The sequence below is a fragment of the Crocodylus siamensis genome, chromosome 3 (genome assembly GCF_052110815.1).
Source record: "Crocodylus siamensis isolate JL-2025a chromosome 3, ASM5211081v1, whole genome shotgun sequence".
Lineage (NCBI taxonomy): Eukaryota > Metazoa > Chordata > Crocodylia > Crocodylidae > Crocodylus > Crocodylus siamensis.
In genome coordinates this window covers 260,861,643-260,876,150 of record NC_143397.1, presented here as the reverse complement: position 1 = coordinate 260,876,150, position 14,508 = coordinate 260,861,643, and the positions used below count along the sequence as shown (strand labels likewise).

Below are 14,508 nucleotides of genomic sequence, written 5' to 3'. Positions count from 1 at the left end.
GTACCCCTGTTTAAGAAAGGCAAAAGGGAATTACAGGGGAACTACAGACTGGTTAGTCTCGCCTTAATACCTGGGAAGTTACTGGAGCAGATCCTAAGGAAGGCCATCTGCAGTCATCTGGAGGAGGACAGGCTGATCACAAGCAGACAGCAGGGATTTATGAAAAACAAATCGTGTCAAAGAAATCTGATCTCCTTCTTTGAAGTAGCTACTTGGGTGGATAAAGGGAAGGCTGTGACTATTGTGTATCTGGACTTAAGCAGGGCTTTTGACAAGGTCCCATGTGACCTTCTCATTAAAAAATTGGAGAAATGTGGGCTGGACAAAACTACTATAAAATGGATAGACAAGTGGCTCAGGAGCTAAAAACAAAGGATAATTCTAAATTAATCCATGTCAGATTGGCAGGGGGTTTTGAGTGGAGTCCCGCAGGGAACTCAGTGGTGTTCAATGTGTTTATTAGCTATTTGGATGCTGGCATAGAAAGCTTCTGAAGCAATTTTGCAGACAACACAAAACTGGGAAGGTTTGTGAAAATATTGGAGGACAAGTGCACAATTCAGAAGGATCTCAATAGATTGTAAGACTGGGCTGCAGCTAACAAGATGAAGTTCAGCATTGTCAAGTGCAAGGTGCTCCACCTCCAGAAGAATAATAAAAAACAGATATAAAATGAGTGACACCTGGATGGATTGTAGCACTACAGAAAAGGATCTGGGAGTCTTGGTAGATCACAGACTCTGTATGAGTGCAGTGTGATGCAACTGCTCAAAAGGTGAATGGAGTTTTTGGATGCGTCAATAGAAGTGTGAGGGTGCAAGACCTGGGGGTGATAGTGCCTCTTTACTCGGCACTGGTCAGGCCTCATCTGAATAGTGTGTGCAGTTCTGGGCTCCCCATTTTAAAAAGCATGTGGAAAAGTGAGAGAGTGTCCAGAGGTGGGCAACAAAAATGATCAAGGGCTTGGAAAGCAGGTCATGCAAGGAGTAGCTGAAGGAGCTAGGCATGTTCAGTGTTCAGCTAGGCATGCGGCACCCAACGACTAGGGAGACAACGATTGAATTGCCCATGGATCCTGTTACTCATTAGACAGAGCAAGCAGGGAGCAAACACCAGCACACATTGCTCGCAACAGCTTTATTCAGAATGGAGACAGCTTTGGACAAGGCTCCCTCACAGACGCACAGCCTGTGAACCAGGGGATCTGCAGTGAACAATAGTTTTTTCCTACATTTATATATTTTGGTGTAGGTTCATTAACATTGATTTCATCTTCGTCCCTCCTCCTGTTCCACCCATTTTTCCTCCCATCTCAAGCCCCGCCTCTGTTTACTGTATACTGCATTAACATGGAATTGCCTATGCATTTCGCTCATTTACATGTCTTTTTGCTATGAGCATATTTCTAAGACTTTGACTTCTCTTCTTCAGTCAATGGGCAGACTGACCAAAACCTGGAAGCTTCTGGAGGCTTCTTTACCAATCATAATTCACCTTTTTGCATATGTTCGTCTTGGATTTTGTTACTAATTACATGTTGTTTTCCACATGCCAGTCTGTTTTTCTGTTCTATGTTGTACCATCTTCCGCATTCCTAAAGCTTTATCTCATTCACAGCACACAAACTCACACAGACTCACTTGAAAATGGTTGACACAGTTAAGATGTACATAAGCAAATGGCTGGCTTAGATATCATTCTGCCTTGTGGTCAGCAGCTCTGCTAGGCCACAGGCAAAGCCTTCATTCAGCTGCATATCCAGTGCTCCCCAAGATCCAAATATTGTCACACTAACATTCAGCTTGAGGGAAAAAGTGCTGAAGAGGGGACATGACAGCAGTTGTCAAATGCTTGAAGGGCTGCCATAAAGAAGAGGGAGAGCTCCTTTTCTCTCTTGCTGCAGAGGGGAGGATGTGGACCAACAGCTTGAAGTTGCAGCAAAATAAGTTTAGATCGGAAATCAGAAGAAACTTCTTCCCTGTTAGAACCGGGAGTCAGTGGAATATGGAGGCCTACAGAAGTTTGTGGACTCTCCACTACTGGAAGTTGTAACTGTTCTACATTATTAAGCATGTAACTGTTTTATATTTTTTCAATTTTATATTATATTTCTTTTCTTTTCTATGTAACTGCCGTGCGGCACTCTCACATTTATGTAACCTTGAGGCCTTTGCTGTGAACCAAAGCAAGCGCCTGGTACCGCTTTTCGCTGCCTTGCAATTTTTACTGTTAGTCTAAACAAGTGCCTGGTACTATTCTCTGTTGGCAGTAGGCCATACACCTGTACTCTGTAACTTTTGCCTCTCATCTAAAAAGTGTCAGTTTTACAGAAATGAAACTTATGTAGAGAATCTACCTAGTAACTATTATGTAAAAGAAATTATCCTATCTCTGTATGCGTAGCTTATATCGTAGTTAGTGTCATAGAGGCAGTCCAACGAACATCTATAAGAGAGGCAAAAAAGCAGGAAGCAACAGAGACGACGACTGGAAAACTCTGTAGGCCTGATCATCCTACAGACCAGTTCCTAGCCTCCCCGCCTCAAAGGCCTCAAAAATCCGACAACTGACAACGATTCACCGTGTTACAGTATTGCATTGTATATCCCATTCATGAGCCGTTGACCAGTGCTGGGACTTAGGGAGCCGGCAGCCACACCTAGCTTTGGACTAGCTCCACTGTTGGAACGCAAGGGCTGGCTCTGGAACCTCGTGAACCAACGGACACCCTATAGAATATCCCATTCATGAGCTGTTGACCAGTTCTGAGACTACGGGGCCAGCAGCCGCACCTAGCATTGGATTAGTTCCGGTGTTGGAGTGCAGAGGCTGGCTCTGGAACCTCGTGAACCAACAGACCCCCTTAGTATCCAGCATACTGTAACTGAAGAAACATTGGAAACTCCACTTCTCGACTGCCTCTCATCGTAGCTTAGACAGCATACCTACGCTCGCTATACTTGCATTTACTGCAACTTCGTTCCAACCAGCCTCCCCTCTTACTCGTAAGAGGGTGAGGCCAGGTGAGTGAATAAAATCTTTTTGTTTTACTCTATATCTACTCTGTAATAACTTCTACTACTAACAATCCATATCAATGAGCCGTTGACCAGTTCTGGGACTTAAGGAGTCAGCAGCCGCACCGAGCTTTGGACTAGTTCCACTGTTGGAACGCAAGGGCTGGCTCTGGAACCTCGTGAACCAACGGACACCCTATAGATTAAGAAACACTAACAACTTACTCTAAGTCATCTACTTGTGCCAACTCGGCAAACCTCGAGGGCGGCTATAAAGCTACCTCAATCCCGCCCCACAAGCCGCGCGCTCGCACAGCTCCGCAAAGCCCGCGGCTCCCCTAAGCGGTGCTGGAACCGCTAGTCCGGCATTCCGCCACAGAAGTGTCCAACTTATGGGTATTTTCCAGGCTTGTGGGCTTTGCTGGTAGTTCCATGGGCCTGGGAGGGAATTCCCTCCATGCCCCTACTGCTAAAAATGGCAAGATTTTTTAAAGCCTTCCTCAGAGGCATTGAATGTTGGCTTCAGTTGGGGATTTTGACTTAAATATGGAGGTTTCTGGCTTTGCCTCTCCAATCCAGGTCAGAACGATCATCATGTTTGGGGTCAGGAAGGAATTTTATGCCATGGTCAGATTAATACAGACTGGGAGGGTTTTGCCTTCCTCTGTGGCCCTTTTCCTGGGATCTCTCAAACGTTTATTAATAACTTTTACAGCATCAGGGCATTGGTCTCCCTGCTTTACCTGTGGCTGATTAGGGTGTTAAGTCCTGTGCTGTGTCTGAGGTGACTGTCATGTTGCTCAGAGGTTGGACACGGGGTTTGTCTGGGATGGTTTGGACAGGGCTGATCCTGCCTCAGGTAGGGGTTGGACTAAATGTGACCTCTGGAGCTCCCTGCCAGCTTGAAATCTCTAGGATTCCCTGTCCTGGCTAATGGCTGGGGCTTTTGCCTTTCCTACTCATGCAGGTGGCCCCTGATCATCGATCCATCTGGACAAGCTGCAGTTTTCCTGCGATATCGAGATACAAATTACCTGAACACACTGAACCCCAACCACATGAACCCAGAGACTGTCCGGCTGGCCTTGCTGGGGGCCATCAGGTAGGGGCCAGAGCTGCTGGGGTGGAGTGGTAGGTTTGGAAAGTCTTGGGGAGCACACGCAGGTGAAGTGCTCAGCAGGATGCTTTTGGATGTGAGAGAGCAAGTGGTCATTCAAGCCCTGTTTCTGTCTCCTTCATCGGGGGAATGGCAGCATTTGCTACAGTTAGCACTTCTGTGCTTCAGGGAATGCCAACTGAGCAGGACCTCCTGTTCCCACGTTCCTCATACATGGCAGGACTAAGAATACTAGCCACACAGGAGCCTTGGTCTCCAGTTACCATCCTCTACAGCAAAGCTAGGGGTTCTGGCTGGGCTGGGAACCTCCCTCCCCAGTCTCCATCCCTAGCTGTAGGAACAGGCTCAGCTGCAAGCCTCACTCCCTGGTCTCTGTCCCACATGACTGGACTCATACACTCATAGGGACTAAGACAAGCAGGAGCATTCAGTCACTTGGTCTGAACTCTACTTAAACAGCAGCCCCTGTGTTTCAGTGCATCACCCACTGTTTGAGCTCAACAACTCTTTGAACTCTGGCATGACATGTTCCAAACTGATTTAAAGAGATCAAGCGATGGGGAATCCAATACTTCACAGTTAAGTCTGTCACCTTTGCTGCTTAAAAACATGTGCTTTCTTTCTCATTTGAATGTGCCTGGCTTTAGCGCTCAGTTCTTTTTTATGCCTTTCCCTGCTACATTAACAATCACTTGAATACCTGATCTCTGAAGATTTTGGGCTACAGGGGACCAGTCACTGCACATGAGCCTCCTGGTTGTATTGAGAGAGTGTGTAGGAGTTAGGAAGGTGATGTTCACAGGCTCACAGGAAACTGGGGGTGAAAGGGGCCTCACAAGGTAGCATGTAGTCCATTCCCTGCTCCAGGCAGGATTGTCCCTGACTAAACTGTCCCAGCCAAGTGTCTGTCCAACCTGCTCGATTGCCTCTGTTCTTGAAATGCTGCCTCTGGTAGGACTGGGGACGCTGATCCGAGAGAACCGTGTTTGTACATTTTTAAAGGATCTTGAAAATTGGAGAAGGTTCAGGAGAGTCAGGAAAATAATGTGACAGCTGGGGAAAAAGCTTTACAATGAGAGGCTCAAGGAGCTCAGTCCTTCTAGCTTATCAGAAAGATCAAGAGGTGACTTGCCTACATCATATTAGTACCTTAAAGGGGGAAAATACCAGCAAACCAGAATGACAGGTGGGGAATTAAACCCAGACAGGCTCAAGTGAGAATTAAGGTACATGTTTTGTAACAATGAAGATAAATAAATATTGGAACAAACTTGAGAGAGGCTGTAGCTTTTCAGTTTCTTGAAGCCTTTCAGATCAAGGGTGGATGCCTTTCTTGAAGCTAGGCATTAGGCAAAAAAAAAAAAAAAGGAAAAAAGTGTGTGATACAGAAGTAACTGAGTGCTTATTACCAGGCCTGTGTTATACATGTGATCAGACTAATTCAGTGGCACTCACTTTTTGACCCCACAAGCCAGATGAGTAGTGCAGGGCTGGTCTGCAGGCTGAATTGGCTCCTGAGGTCCCAGTCCACTTGTGCCTTGCCTCCACCTGGCTCTGAACACTGGGATTGGGCTCTGGGGCCCTGTGCCACCTCTGCCCAGCTCTGCATTCTGGGATCAGGCCCCACACCATCCTGTGCGCCCTATCTAGTGCACAGGCCCAAGGCTTGTGGGCTTCCTCATGGACCTGTGGGGAGTCCTGCACAGCGCCAGGGGTGGGATGTGGCCTATGGGCTTGGGGTGGAGCACTCCTGGACTAATTGATGGATGCTGTTTGTTATTGCTGGCTTTAATTTCTTTGATTCCATGAAGAATGCAGTATTTGCACACTGGAGGGCTGCCACTGGGCCCTGTAGAATCATAGACGATGAGGGCTGGAAGGGACCTCAGGAGGTCACATCCAGTCCAACCCCTTGCTCAAAGCAGGACCAGCCTCAACTACATCAACCCAGCCAAGGCTTTGTCTACCCGGTGTTGTCTTAGAAATGGTATTTAAAGGCCTGTTTTTTGGGAACTGGCCTATAGGTATAGATATATACATTATAAGGGGTCAAGATAGGCAGCAGGGATTAATTGATTTGTAAGAGCCTGGGTTTCACACAGAGTTCCATATAGCCCTGAAAACAGACGGGCTTTCTAGCACAACAAGACCACCAGATGGACAGCCTGAGAATTAAGGAGGGCATGCCATAACACAAGGTTACAGCCTTCAAGGCAGACAGGTTGTCTAACACAACAAGGACACACAGCCTGGGAACCAAAGAAGTGTGTACCATATTGTCCCATAACACAAGATAAGTGACACCAGCTACAAGGCTCCAGACCAGCGGGGGGGTGGGGGGGCTGAGTCCCAATTTATAGGTTCATAGATTGTTAGGGGCTGTGGTGAACAGACCAAATTAGGAGAAGTCCCAGAAGGCTACATGGACGTGTGACAGTTGAGAGACAGTCAAGCAGAGATAGCCATGGATTAAGTCATCAGGAGTCCTCAAGGGGGAAGGAGAATACAAAAGCAGAGATTTGAGATTAACAAAGAGTCCCTTCCTGTCCCTCCTTTTCTTTCTTTGTCTCGTCCGTCCCTATTCCTCCTCCTCCCTGAGAGGGGTCCCTGTCCCCACTCCCTGGGTAGGGTCCCTGAGGCCACCATGGATCAAGGGCATACCAGCAACCCATCTCATGCACCCTGCTGGAGGGAGGCTATGGGCCTTGGCATCCCACCTCCAGACTGCTGACACCCAAGAGAGAGATCCTCAGAGTAGAGCCTGCATCCTGACCAGATGCACTTTGACTCCGATGGCAGCCCTAGCACTGGTAGATATAGAATTGCTTGATTGTTTGTATTGTTGCTTTTCTGTTCTCACTCTGTATCAATACATGTGCCTATTATTGAATGGAAAGGTCATGGTCAGTCTGAGGGTTGTGCTTGCCTGGAACAAAGATATAAGGGCTGGGCCCTAAATTCAATCCAACACATGGGTCTTAAAAACCACCAAGGAAGGAGAGTCCACCACTTCTCTGGGCAGCCTGTTCCAGTGCCTCACCACCCTTCTTGTGAGAGAATGTTTCCTAATATCCAACCTAAACCTCCCTTGCTGCAACTTGAGCCCATTGCTCCTTGTTCTGCCGTCTGCCACCACTGAGACCAGTTCAGCTCCATCCTCTTTGGAGCCACTCTGCAGGGGATTGAAGGTGGCTATTAAATTCCCCCTCAGTCTTCTTTTCCGCAGTCTAAATCAGCCCAGTTTCCCCCAGCCTCTTCTCACAAGTCATGTTCCCCAGCCCCCAGCCATTTTTGTTGCCCTTAGCTGTACTGTCTCCAAGTTGTCCACATCCTTCCTGTAGTGGGGGCTCACAACTGGACACAGGACTCTGAATGTTGCCTCCCCAGTGCTGAATAGAGGGGAAGAATCACTGCCCTCGATCTGCCAGCAACGCTTCTCAATGCAGCCCAGGATGCTGGTCACCTTCTTTGCGCCAAGAGCACACTGCTGGCTCCTGTCCAGCTTCTTGTCCCCTGTCCCCACCCAGGTGCTTTTACGTAACTGGTAGCTGGTGCTTGGGTTTGTCTTTCATCAGGTTCAGAAGGCAGTAGTGGCAGGATGGTTTGTTGATGTCAGCAGAGATAGTGGTGTTTAACACTGAAAAATGCAAGATACTCCACCTTGGGGGAAAAAAAACCTGCAGCACACTTATAGGCCTGGCACCATGGCTGAAAAGGACTTGGGGGTCATGGTTGACCACAAGTTGAATATGAGCCACCAGTATGATGTCGTACCTGGTAAAGCGAGCAAAACTCTGGTTTGCATCCATAGATGCTTCTCAAGCAAATCCCAGGATGTCATCCTCCTGCTGTACTTGGCCTTGGTGAAGCCACAGCTGGAGTACTGCATCCAATTCTGGGCTCCACAATTTTAAAAGGATGTGGAGAAGCTTGAGAGAGTGCAGAGGAGCCATGCACATGAACAGAGGGCAGGAGAAACAGGCCTTATGGTAAGAGGCTGAGAGCCATGGGACTCTTCAGCCTGGAAAAGCTCAGGCCCAGGGAGGACCTGGTGGCTGCCTATAAGTATAGAAGGGGTGTATATCAAGACCTGGGGAACATCTGTTCACCAGAGCACCCCAAGGGATGACAAGGTCAAATGGTCACAAACTCCTCCAAGTTTGTTTCAGGCTGGACATAAGGAAGAACTTTTTTACTGTCTGAGCCCCAAAGGCCTGGTACAGACTGTCTCCAGAGGTGGTGCAAGCACCTACTCTGGACTCCTTCCAGAGACATATGGACGTTTATCTTGCTGGGATCCTTTGACCCCAGCTGACTTCCTGCCCCTGGGGCAAGGGGCTGGACTCAATGATCTTCCAAGATCCCTTCCAGCCTGAATGTCTATGAAATCTATGACCGAGTCACAAAATGCTTAGATGCAGGAGTAGAGGTGGATGTCATATTCTTGGAGTTTAGCAAGGCCTTTAATATGGTATCTCATCCTATTCTCTTAAATAAATTAAGAGGTTGTGACATAGATGTTTACATGGTCTGGTGAGTGGCAAATTGGCTTAGCGGTTGCACCCAGAAAGTGGTAGTAGATGGGTTGGTATTGACCTGAAAGGATGTGGGCAGTGGGGTGCCACAGGGTTTGGTCCTTGGACCTGTACTCTTCAATGTCTTCATCAGTGATTTGGATGTGGGTGTGAAAAGTACTCTGTCCAAGTTTGCGGATGATACTAAATTGTGGAGTAAAGTGTACACTCCGAAGGGTAAGGAACGATTGGAGGCGAACCTGGACAGGTTAGAAAAGTGGGCAGTACACAATAGGATGCAGTACAACAAGGACAAGTGCAGAGTGCTGTACCTAGGGCGCAAAAATATCCAGCACCTGACTGGCTGAGAAGTGACCCTCTCAGCAGCACAAAAGAGGAAAGGGATCTCAGAGTCCAAGATGAACATGAGTTGTCAGTGTGACGAAATCTTCAGGTAAGGTAATGCATCAACAGCTGCATGTCGAATAGATCTAAGGAGGTGATACTTCCCCTCTATGCAGCATTGGTCAGACCGCAGTTGGAGTATGCATCCAGTTTTGGGCGCTGTACTTCAAGAAGGATGTTGATAGACTTGAGAGGGTCCAGAGGAGGCCACTTATATAGTTAGGGGCTTACAGGACAAGACCTATGAGGAGAGACTGGGGGACCTAGACTTCTTCAGCCTCTGCAAGAGAAGGCTGAGAGGGGATCTTGTAGCCACCTACAAATTCATTAGGGCCTGGAGCCCGAATTCAGGATGTCACAAAAAGACTGCCAAGCTCACCCATGCTTTGGACCACTATCCCCCTCCTGCTTGTCCACATAGGCACCAACGCTACTGCCAGGAATGAAAGTGAGCAGATGAGAGGTGACCATGAGGCTCTTGGCAGGAGGATTAAGGTGCTTGGAGCACAAGTGGTGTTCTTATTGATTCCTCTCATTGATTGAGCATGTGGGGCTCACTGTGCCTAAGGTGGTCCTGGGTGCATGTGTCAGGAGCAATCATGACCCTGTTGGACTGGCAATATGTAAGCAAAGAGGAGCAGCTTTGGCCCCATGGCACTATCAGTCTAAATGTACAAGTCAGAGCAAGGCTGAGAGAATAGGAGCATAATTATCCCCAGGGTTTGAATGGGAAGCTGGTATATGGTGATTGAGATGTGCTTAAGGTTACACAGAGTTTCTGGCAGAGCCAGCAGCTTAGCCGAGGTTCCTGAGTCCCAGTTCAATAACCAACTTTGTTTTAGCCTGTACCCTGGAAACCAGGTCAGGCAAAGAGGCTGGTAACATGTTTTCCAAGGTAAATGAGTGCACATCTCTCTGCAGTCTGGATCTTTCTGCCTGGCAGTGTGAGTAGAAGTTTATGCATGTAAAGCCTGAAGCCTGTAGTTCCTGTGATAATTGATAACTTGTGCTGAGGGGCTTGGACTCTCTTCTGAAATGTACTCACTGTTCAGCCGCTCCCCCACCCCTCAGGTATGGAAAGCCAGTTGTATTTGACATGATGGAAGTGAACATGTTCGATGCTGTGAAGAGGCAGCTGGAGGGAATCACACCTGGCCTGGCCGAAGCAGTTCTCAGCAGGCAGATAATGCAGAATGAGAGGTAGGAACCACTGGCTAAGGAAGTCCTGTACCTGTCAGCAGAGAATGATTACTGGCCCCAACCACACCATCTCCCCAGCTGAAAGAGAGGCCTGGTGGGTGACCCTCCCACCTCCTCTGCTAGCACTCCTAGCCCAGAGGCCTGTCTCCCGCTGGCATTGTGACAGCTGTAAGTATCTAGATACAGAGGCATAGGTGAGGTAGCAACACCTCCAGCCCTTCCCCAGGGAGTGGCCAGAAGTCTGCTGCAACAGTCACTTCCCTCAGGCCTGGAGGTGAGATGTCATTTCCACTGGCTCAGGCTTGGCCCCTGACAGTGCCTGGTGTGGACCCAGAGGCCTCCTGTCCTGTGTGTAAGGGTTGTGCAGCCACTTTCTGCATGCCTGAGCACATGTGGGCTTTTGGATAAGGCTGTGTGCTACTGAAGCCCTTGTGTCCGGGGTCCCTTGCCTTCTCTTTTTACTAGGGACTGCTACCAAATGTGTATTCCTGTTGGCCTCAGCCCAAACTGCTCCCGTGCCCCTGAGTATCAAAACCATCACTTCCCCAGTGTGTGGCCAGGGTGCAGTTATGTTCTGCTAGTGCAAAAATACACGGGGCCTCAATTGCAGAGGCTGCATCCAACAGGCGCTGCTTGGGCTGCTGGGCCAGAGCCTTGCATATCATTTAATTCAGAAAAAAACCTTTCTGAAGCAGCCACAGCATGTGCAGCCTGCTACGCATTGCTCTCCAGGGCTGCCCTCAGGAACACCTTTAAGTTGTCCCTGTCACCGAGGGGCTTTGCTTTGAGGCTGTTGGTGTCTCCTGCAAGTGACCCAGGTGCTATGGCTCCAGCTCTCATGCAGAGGGTGGGGAAGCAGCCCCTCACCAGCCCTCTCAGAAACTGTCCCGCAGCTAAGGAACACGGGGAATCAGCTGTGCCAAGCTGAGTGCTTGTTCCAGAGGGTCTCTCATGCATGTGGCTCCCTGATGTGGCCTGCGAGCCTAATGCCACAGACAGGCGACCCAAGCAGGGTGCAGGGCCTGGAGCGAATCAGCCCATGTGGGGCCCCATCCCGCTCCAATCCCAGACCTGAAGAAGCTGCTGCTGCCAGTGTCAGTGGCAGGGGGTGGGGTAGCAAGCAGCTGGATGCGGAGGAGCTGCTCTGCCCGGCTCTGTGGCCCTCCCCGCCAAAGTGTGGGGTCTGGGGCAGTTGCCCTGATTTGTGCCACCACCCCCCAGGATGACCCTGGCCACAGAGCTTGTTTCTGATCTGGTGCCACCAGCCAGGAGTCAGTACAGTTTCCTCTGCTGACAGCTGAGGTGACTGGCACAGCTTCCCTATAGTGATGCCTTTCTTTTGCACCCGAGTCTAGTGGGTAGTGCACTCATCCAGGATGGCAGAGAGGGGTTCTAGGCCTCTCCCCCTGCAGAGGATCAGCCCCACAGCCCTCACTGCCAAGCAGAGAGGCCTAACTGCATGTCCCTGAGCCATCTAGTCTGCCTAAGACGTGGGCTTGGGTGTGTGCAGCATGGGCTCCCGGGGTTGCTCCAGGACTGCTGCAGTCGATGCACATGTAGCTGCTCTGCCAGTGCCAGGCTCTCTGGCGTGGGCTGAAGTAGGTGGATGCTGTTGAAGGGCTCCAGGGCCCAATCCGGGCCCTGTGTGCTGTGGTACCCTGACTCCTTACAGCACTGCTCGCTGCCACCTGCAGGTACCTGTGCTTAGCCAGAGCAACGGATGGCCCCGAGTATTTCCGCACTGCCTTCCAGGAGGCCCGGACCAAGAAATTCAAACTGTTCATTGTCACCAAGTGTCACCACCCACCTGAGGAGCTGCTGCAGCAGCTCCTGCCCATTCAGGTCGTGCTGTCCCGAAGCAGCTCGTAGGCACAGGCCATGTACAGCAAAGCGGGGAAGGGGGGGTGGAAACCAAAAGCATGTTGAAGACAACACATCCCCATGTAGGCTTGTATCCTGCAGGGCACTATGTGGGCCTGGGAGTACTGGGTATAGGAAGGCATTAAGGTGCAGGCTTACAAGGGATGGCTGTCAGGTAGTAGAGTGGGGAGGGGAGACTTGGGGCACTGTACGTGGCGCTGCTCCACTCTGCCAAGAGGCTGGAGACAGTGCAGGCGCATGGCTGGAAGGGAGCAGGCTTGGGCGGATGGGCCCCTGGCCCTGCTCCTCAGGCTCAGCCTCTGTTCTGACAGGCCCCATCATCAGGGGCCTCAAGCTAGTGGCCCTCTTCCAGCTTCACTGCTGCCTATCTGCTTTCCCACCTCTCCCGCCCATCGGCTCCCCCCCACTCCGGGAGTGGAGCTTGGTGCAGCCTTTTCACCCATGTGGTTGTTGTGCTGCAGTTTTGTAACTGGGACGGCCAGTTAGCCACAGATCCAGCCTGCCCTGTGCTTAATAAACTTTTGCTAAAACCTGGACTTGAGCCAGCCTGCATTTAATACCAGTGCCATGACCTGGATACCTATCACCTGGCTTCTGTGAGACTGCTAGCCAACAGTCCCCACTGAATTTTTCTGGTGGTTCTGGCAGCTCTCAGCCATGCAGTAGGGGACCTGGCACCAAACCTCTGCAGGCTTTGTCCAGGGAGGGCTTACAGCCAGAGCACTGGACCAGGGCAAGGACTGGGGTGAGGTAGGTGAGTGACGCCGTGCCAGCTTATGTGCTCGGGCACAATCAGGGCTTTTAAATGATGTCACCGATGGTGCGGCACTCAGTCCCATTCTCCATGTAGGTGGGGGGCAGGGAGTCCACCACCCCCAAACCTGCCTTGGGTGGGTGGGTGTTGGGGTGGTGACAGGGCTCTTTGAGAACACAGGCCAGGCAGGAGAGCACTGATGTTGCATCCTGATGGGACTGGAGCCTGGGCTAGACCCACGCCTACCAAGACGCTGGTGGTTCAAGCACCGATGGGTGTGCTGGTCCTTGGGCACCATGGGCAGGTGGCACCAGCTGCGCAGAGTTGAAGACACCAGGGCAGGCAGTGGTGTATGCGGGGGGTGGTGCTTTGCTATACAGGCATCATTGTGGGCCTGGCCCCTGTGCTCTTTGGGGTGAAGCCATTGGCCTGTATGCAAGCAGGGGCAGCTGTCTGAGCACTGACTGTGTCCAGGTGCTGCATCCCATCATGCACACATCCACCCCAGTCACCTCCTGGCCAGGGTGCTGAAGGCCCCAGGTAGTGTTGGGGGTAGGGGGAGTGGGGACAGGGACAGATGATTTTGGGAGCTGGTGACTGCACATGTGTGCACTGGCTTTTCACCCTTCCCTGGCAGGCTGGCACAGCTGCATGTCCTGGGTTTCCTTCTCTCTTTCCCACCATGGAGCTCTAGCAGCTGCTGATCCCAGTGCTTCCTGGCTGTTCTGCACCAGGGCCAGGCGCCAGCTGGGCTGTCTGCCCCCCTCTCTTCCCCCTGCCAAGATCAGACACAGAAAATGAGGGCAGGAAGGGAATTTCAGGAGGTCACATCTAATCCAACCCCCTGCTCAAAGCAGGACCACCCCCAACTACATCCCAGACAAAGCTTTGTCTACCCTGGTCTTCAACTCCACCACCTCTCTGGGGCCTGTTCCACTGCTTCACCACCCTTCTTGTGAGAAAGATTTTCCTAATATCCAACCTAAACTTCCCTTGCTGCAGCTTGAGCCCATTGCTCCTTGTTCTGTCATCTGCCACCACTGAGAACAGTCCAGCTCCATCCTCTTTGCAACCCCCCCTGCAGGGAGGTGAAGGCTGCTATCAAATCCTGCCTTGATCTTCTCTTCTTCTCTTCTGCAGACTAAACAAGCCCAGTTCCCACAGCCTCTGCTCCTGTCCAGGGATTCTGGTTTTCCATGATTAAAAAAAAAAAAAATCACAAATTCTCTGATAAAAATGCCAAAATCCGTGGTTAAAATTAAATGTCTTGCACAGCCCTGCTGGTGTCCCTCACTCCCCACCACAGCCCCCCAGCTCTGCTTGTGCCCCTTGCCCCCCCACCAACAGCCCCTGCTCCCTGGCCCTGCTGGAGGCGGCTCCCAGGGCTATGGGGCTAGGGACCTAGGTTTGCAGCCCCCCCCCCCACCCACAATGGAAGGCATTGGCTGGTCAAGCAGGAGCACGAGCCGGCTCCCCCCTGCTGCTGCCTGCTGCAGGCTTGGGCTGGGCTAGCTCCCAGTGGCAGCACATACTGCAGTGGGGCAGGCGTGACCCACAACCCCCAGATCTGTGGGGGGGGGCAGGGCAGAGGTGCACGGTCCCCGTGCACACAGAGGGAGT

The 14,508-nt window shown here is 50.9% G+C and overlaps 1 protein-coding gene across 1 annotated transcript in view; it reads left to right on the top strand.

The window, feature by feature from the left end:
* IQANK1 (IQ motif and ankyrin repeat containing 1) overlaps positions 1-14,165 on the top strand; it is a 104,423-nt gene extending 90,258 nt beyond the window's left edge. Inside the window, exons 13-15 of the mRNA XM_090040980.1 lie at positions 3,985-4,119; positions 10,125-10,253; positions 11,948-14,165. Coding sequence (XP_089897106.1) covers positions 3,985-4,119; positions 10,125-10,253; positions 11,948-12,122 — 439 coding nt within the window. The 3' untranslated portion in view covers positions 12,123-14,165. The remainder of the gene's footprint in view (positions 1-3,984; positions 4,120-10,124; positions 10,254-11,947) is intronic.
* The last annotated feature ends 343 nt before the right edge of the window (positions 14,166-14,508 follow it).